Genomic DNA, 6,839 nt, shown 5'->3' on the forward strand with positions numbered 1-6,839 from the left:
CAGAGTGGTCAGAAGGAGTGATGGAGAGCTGGAGGTGGCAGACTGATGGCATCAGGAAGAAAACATCCTGGCACAGAGAAAGGGCATGCCAGTAATGTACAGGGAGCAGGATTCCCAGGGAGGGTTGGGTCCTATACTAGGATAGCGAAGGGCAACTGCTTCAAAGGGTAACAAAAGCTTGCTGGGTTTGACTGGCCTGTCTGGTGTGAAGCACCACAGAAGCCCTAGGGTGAGCAGGGCTGATGAGCTTTTCCAGACCAGAGGTGTCCAGGACAGGTACTAACATACTGCTCCTCTACTCCTACATCAGCCATGTTTCCTGCTGCTTTGTCTCATGGAGCAGAGAGGCCAAGGCTTGCCAGGATGTCTCTGTCTAGGAGACTGCAGCCCACCACAATTTCTCTTACAGTTTTGTTGCACAACGAATCTGAACAGGCAATGAAGAGCATCCAAAGCTTCACAGTTGGTGTCCACATTGTCATAAGCACAGCAAAGCATGAGACATCCCACTAGCTATCCCTGCATCAAAACAGAGATCTTCTCCTAGCAAGCAGGCCTCTCATCAGCTCCTCCACAGGGGTGCCAGACTTGGGGAAGGAGTGGTACAGCTCGAAGGACTGAAAGGAGGCAGGTGCCACCAAAGCCCTGAATCCAAGAGTCTGCTTAGGCGTGCATCCCAGGTGAGTCAAAGCTCTGGAGGGCCTTACAGGCCTTGTCTCCCAAAGTAGCTGGGCAGTAGCTCAGGCAAGGCAGCACTGCCATACTTGGCCTCACATCATGCTCTCTGCACACACCAGCCCTGCACAGAGATGGGGGCATAGCTGGCTCCTCAGAAAAAAAGGACTGGAGAGGGAAGCTCGTGGCAAGAGGTGCAAAGACCCTTTGCTTTAGGGCAGAGCCTTGCTGAGTGCTTTAACCTCTGGCCAGGTTTCTCAGTGCCATCAGTGCAATACCGAGAGAAGAAGGGTCCAATTCCTCCCATGCCTTTGGTGCAAGAAAATCTTTGGGAAAGAGTTGGCCCAGGAATGCAGGGAGAAGGGCTTTCCCATGACCCAGGAGGAGTCTGTGGAATGGCAAGGGACTTGGGCTGCAGCCCAGACACCAGGTTCACTCCAGAACACAGAAGGGAACCACTGGTCACCCAAGGGAGGTGGGTTCACTCACTGCAGTGTACTGCCTGCACACGGCATTGAGGTGTGGCATGTCCACTTGAGGGTGGCACTTCCCTCTGAGGTGAAGAACAGTTCCTGTGAAGCCTACTCTGCAAATGCCACACCTGCAAGATATTCTGCAGCTCCAAGACACTGAAAGTGGCAGAGTTGAACACCAGCACCTCCAACATGCTATCCATGGTGTCAAGGATCTGCAAGAAGGACAGAAGGTTGTGGCACTCCTTCACTGCTCCTTCTGACCCACTGCAGACTGAGTTGAACTCCTGCTGCCGGGGGAGTTCACTGCCTTGTGGTGCCCAGGCAGAGGCCTCAGCATAGAAGAGCTGCTGTGCACAGACCAGCTCATGGGCACTACTAGTGGCCTAGCCCAGAGGAAGAGAAAAGAAGGGAGGAGGGTGGGAAAGCCGAGCTGAGATCTTGCCCTGCCTGGGATCTTATAGTCACCTCACAGCACAGGCTAGCCAAGCCCAGAGGGGCTGACAGGCTCCCTGTAGCTCATTTAGCACATGCCTTAGAATAGAAGAACATGTCCAGATTCTTCATGTCTTCTCTGGGAGGAAGCAAGAAGACACTTCTGAGGCAGACATGGGGGAGGCTGCTCTTTTTGCCCTCCAGAACTGGCTCTACTGCACTGCTCAACAGTGGACCTCTGGAGCAGGATTCCCCAAGCTGGTGCAGAGAGCAGCTAAGGGAGCCCTACAGGGAGGTGCTCCTTCCTTCCATGACATTGGTCCTGGGAAAGAGGACAGTCCTGACTGGTAGGCCTCACACCTTTTCAACCATCTGCCTCCCCTTCAGTGGTAAAAGCCAAGGTGCCCGGAGAGCTGCAGGCACCCCTCTGCCCTCCCATCTGCCCTACTGACAAGCTCGGGCCAGAGGAGAGCAGAGGTGGACCTCTGAGGCCTCTGATGGACCAGAGGTGGTGCAAAGTACCACCAGCCTTCCCCCAGGATGGGGCACACCACCACCCAGACAGTGTACCATAAGAGCCATGTTGTGGAGAGGTCCAAGCCAAACCAGGGGCTGGGGTAGGTACCTCATTGCTGTGAGAGCAAGCATGGCTTGCTGACACACTGCTGTGCCCAGGTGGTCCATGATCTCCTCTACCAGCAGCACCTGGGGAGCACAACTAGGATTCGGGCATGGCAGCTGCCAACACCCAGCACTAGCAGATCAGCAGCAGCCCTCTCAGTACATATAGGAGATGCTCCAACCCTTCAGTCATCTCTGATCCACAACAGCAACATCTCTAACATCCACAACAACAACAACCATTACCCAGGAATGTGCCAAGGGGATACAGGGTTGGGTTTGGAACCAGAGATTCAAGACAAATCGCTCCACAGAGATTGTTAGAAAGAGATGATCCATCTCAGTGAGCCCCAGCTCTGAGCACATGGGAGCTGGTGCTGCCTCAAAACCTCTGTGTTCATGCCCAGAGTTCCCACCTGGAAGCTGGCACCAGGATGGTTCTTACCATGTTTCCCTCCATGCGGTTGAGACTCTCAGGCATGTGGCAGCTGCAGAAACAGGACGTCATCTGTGGCAGCACAAAACTCAGGGGCCACAGCCAAGGCTGGAGAGGGTGGAACAGATGGGCTATGCCATGGCCAGGGACGAGGTGACAGCCAGACCATACTATGGCAGGATTGGGAGCACAGCAGGCAGTTCCCAACATGGCCATGGGGCAGATGTCCACGTCACACCCTATCTGTCCTCAGGCCCAGCCTGAGTGAGCTGTGGCCCAGGCGCAGGAGGCAGCGGGCAGCAGGTGCTGCTCCACGCTGGCCCAGTGCCTAAGCAGCAGGGACAGCCCTGCTGGGGCATGCCATTGGGCAGTCAGCATGTCACCAGGGCACAGCCCCTCCCAGACACTTGCTGGCTCACTACCTCTCCCTTACTCTCTACCAGAAGAGCCAGTCATGAGCCTGTATGAGTATGTAGAGGCCTGCACGAGGGCGTATGAGCCCACAGAGCTTCACATGAGCCTGTACGAGTCCACAGAGCCTGTCACGACCCGGTATGAGCTGTAGCAGTGCACATGAGGTCATACAAGGATGCTGAGGCAGGCACAGGCCCACATGAGCCCATAGAACTTGTCACAAGCCCATATGAGTCCACAGAGCCCAGCATGGGCCTATAGGGAAACAGAGACCTGCGCGAGGCCATACAAGCCCATAGCTTGTGGCATAAGCCTGTACGAGCCTGTAGAGGCTGGCATGAGCCCGTATGAGCCCCTAGAGTCCAGCAAAAGCTCGTACAACGATAGAGCTTGACATGAGCCAGTGCGCTCCTGTAGAGGCCAACACAAGCCCACACGAACCCATAGAGGCTGTCAGAAGTCTGTAGAACCTGGCATGAGCATGGCACAAGTTTATATGCACCCGCAGAGTCTGGCACGAGCCTGTACGAGTCCATAGAGCTTGACACAACACTGCACAATCCGTAGACATTGGTATGAGCCCATTCGAGCCTGTAGAACTTGACATGAGCCCGTAAGACTCTGCAGAGGCTGGCGTGAGCCCATATGACCCTGTATGACCCCATAGACCCAGCACAAGCCCATACAAGCTCATAGGACATCGCAGAGCCTGGCACAAGCCTTTATGAGCCTATAGAGCTTGACACTACCACATACAAGCCCATAGAGCTTTGTATAGGCAGGTACAAGCCTGTAGAGACCCAACAGCAATAAACAGGAGCTCATATAGCTTGGCACAAGCCTATATGAGCCTGTAGAGCCTGACATGAAACCATACAAGCCTACAAGGCCCAACAGGAGACTGTACAAGTCCACAGAGGTCAGAATGAGCCAAAATTAGCCACTAGAGCCAATTGTGAGCCTGCATGAGTCTGTAGAGGCCAGCATGAGCCCATGCGACCCCATAGAAGGCAGCAGAAGCCCATAAAACCTGGCACAAGAATGATGTGAGCCCATATGCACCCATAGAGCCTGGCACAGGCCTGTACAAGCCCATAGAACTGGAAATGACCCTGTATGAGCCCATACGGCATGAACCTGTACAAACCAGCAGAGCCTGGCACAAGCCTTTAGGAGCCCATAGAGCCTAGTGCAAAGCTTTAGGAGTCTGTAGAGCTGGCCATAAACCCGTATGAGCCTGGCATGAAACCATACAAGTCTGTAGAGCCTGTTATAAACCCATATGAGATCACAGAGCCCAGCACAAACTCATAAAACCCTGTAGAGCCTGGCACAAGCCTCTACAGTTCTGTAGAGGCCAGCACAAGCCTGTAGAACCTGGCACAAGTATAGCACAAGCCCATTCACGCCCATCAAGCCCGGCATGTATCTGTATGAGCCTGTAGAGCCCAGCATGGTACTACACAAACCTGCAGAGCTTGACACAAGCCCACACAAGACAGTTTTACTTCATACAAGCCTCTCTGAGCTTGTAGAGCCCGACACAACCCTGTATGAGTCTGTAGAGGCCAGCATGAGCCCACACCAGCCTGTAGAACCCAGCACAAACCCATACAAGGCCATAGAGCCTGGCATGGACCCATATGAGCCTATAGAGGCTGACACGAGTCTGTATGATCCCATAGAGCTTGGCACAGGTCCACAGAGTGTGCCTCACACAAATCCTTAGAGGGGTACGGTGTATGAGCCCATAGAAGCCCGTAGAGCCTAGCACAAGCACGTACAGACATATAGAGCCCTGCACAAGACCATATGAGCCCACAGAACACATCACAACCCTTCATGAGCCTGTAGATCTTTGTACGAACCTGTAAGAGCCCATAGAGCTTGGCATGAGCCCATAGGAGCCCATCAAGCTTGGCACAAGCCAGTACAAGTCTGTAGAGGCTGGTACAAGCCTGTAGATGCCAAAATAGGCTTCTATAGGCCCTGATAGGGCAATACAGGCCATAAGAACCAGTCCAGGTCAAAGAAGGCAGTCTGGGCCATAGAGGCCAGAGGAGCTTGTCTAGGCCATTGGGGCCAGCCTGGATTGTATGGGCTTGGCCTTAGCAGCTGCTCTGGGCCATCAGAACCAGTCTAGGTCACAGGAACCAGTCCAGGCTATAGCAACCAGTCTGGGCTACCAATAGCAATCCCGGTCATTGCAACCAGTATAGATCACAGGAATCAGTCAGGGTCATAGGGACTAGTCCAGATCATCCTGACTAGTTCGATCCATAGAGAGTAGTCTGGACCGTAGGGACCAGTCTGAGCTACAGGGGCCAGTCCAGACCATAGGGACTATGCCTCCACAACAGATATTCTGTTGCCTCTCATGCTGTGCCAGCCCGACAGGGTCTGCCCATCCTGGCCCTGCATCCAGCAAAGGGGCCAGCCCTGGGGTTGTCCCGTCAGGCTCACAGCCGCCCCTGTGGTGGCCACCATGGACTAGCTCTGCTCCTGCAGGCCAGGTCCTGCTGCAGCCCCTTGGCCCCAGAGTCTGTGGGTCATTTTGTGGAGAATGTAATAAACTCAGGACAGAGACAGGATCCTCAAGCTGGTTTATTGCCCGATTCTGGCCAGGATACAGAGTCCCAGTGGGAAGTGCAGACACAGCTCAGCTTGAGGGATTCAGCAGAGCCAGGCCGTGCGATGCAGGGAGACACCAGTGGCAGGTCAGCCCTAATGCTAGTGGCTCAGCACTGCCCATGACACAGAGGCAGGAGTGCTGGGGCATGTGTGGTTCTGCTGCACTGCCATCATGGCTCTGTCCAGGGCGTCCCTGAGGCCGGCTGGCTCCAAGCACTGAACTCCCCGTAGTCTGTGAAGTCCTTTGCAGCCACCTGGACATGGTGCAGGGTGCCTGGGTGCAATCCCGTCAGAGTGAAGGATGTCTGCTCGTAGGGCCCAATCTGGGGACAGGAGAGAGTCTGGGTTAGGGAAGACCCAGAGCGATAGTCCCTTGGCCATGCCTCAGTTTACTCTGCATGTGAGGACAGTGGCATGGCCACAGCAGGGGCCAGACAGTACCGTTTGGGGGCTGGAGCTCTTGTCTCGTGCATAGCGGATGCAGTACTTGAGTGGGAAGTGCTCAGGAAAGGGCCAGGACCCTGGTGGGCTCCACTCCAGCAGCAGCTTCTTGGTCTCCCCAGGGATGGGTGAGACACGCAGGTCCTCAGGGGGATCTGGCTTTACTAGTGAGCAGGGAGATAATGAGGGCGTGAGGTGCTAGCCATAGGAGCCATAGCGACCATGCCTCCACAGCAGGTACACTCTCCTTGCCCCACATGCTGTGCCAGTCCAGCACCCAGTAGGGTTTGCCCATCCTGACCCCTGACTGCAGAGCTGGGTTGAGATCCAGCAACACACTGCACTGAGGTTTCTGCCTATCAAACAGAAAACACCCAGCATTCCCCCCACCCCGCCCCCCTTCAAAGCAAGCCCTAGGCTGGATTAAACCCAAGCGCCCTGCTCCATTGCAGTGCGGTAGCACATGCTGGAGAGGACCCAGGCATCCAGCCACCCACAGCACTCACTGATGTCCTCCACGAGGAAGGGGAGGAGACGTGAGGCAGTGCCCAGGGGATTCACGGCTGTCACGTTCAGCACGTAGGGGCTGAGGGAGAACATCTGGATATCGCCGAAGGAGCAGCTGCGGGGCCCTGTGCTGATGCACTCGCCGCTCCCTGTGGCCCCCCACACACCATGCCTGGGGGGAGGAGAGGGGAAGAGGTAGCTGGGGG

The 6,839-nt window shown here is 55.3% G+C and overlaps 1 protein-coding gene across 1 annotated transcript in view; it reads right to left on the bottom strand.

The window, feature by feature from the left end:
• Positions 1–5,645: 5,645 nt before the first annotated feature.
• EBI3 (Epstein-Barr virus induced 3) overlaps positions 5,646–6,839 on the bottom strand; it is a 3,822-nt gene continuing 2,628 nt past the window's right edge. The window contains exons 3-5 of the mRNA XM_085319518.1: positions 6,633–6,832; positions 6,127–6,290; positions 5,646–6,008 (exon numbers count right to left, since the gene is read on the bottom strand). Of these exons, the coding sequence (XP_085175644.1) occupies positions 5,856–6,008; positions 6,127–6,290; positions 6,633–6,832 (517 nt within the window). The 3' untranslated portion in view covers positions 5,646–5,855. The remainder of the gene's footprint in view (positions 6,009–6,126; positions 6,291–6,632; positions 6,833–6,839) is intronic.

The sequence above is a fragment of the Rhea americana genome, unplaced genomic scaffold, assembly GCF_003343005.1.
Source record: "Rhea americana isolate MKP2758 unplaced genomic scaffold, rheAme1 scaffold_594, whole genome shotgun sequence".
NCBI classification, from domain to species: domain Eukaryota; kingdom Metazoa; phylum Chordata; class Aves; order Rheiformes; family Rheidae; genus Rhea; species Rhea americana.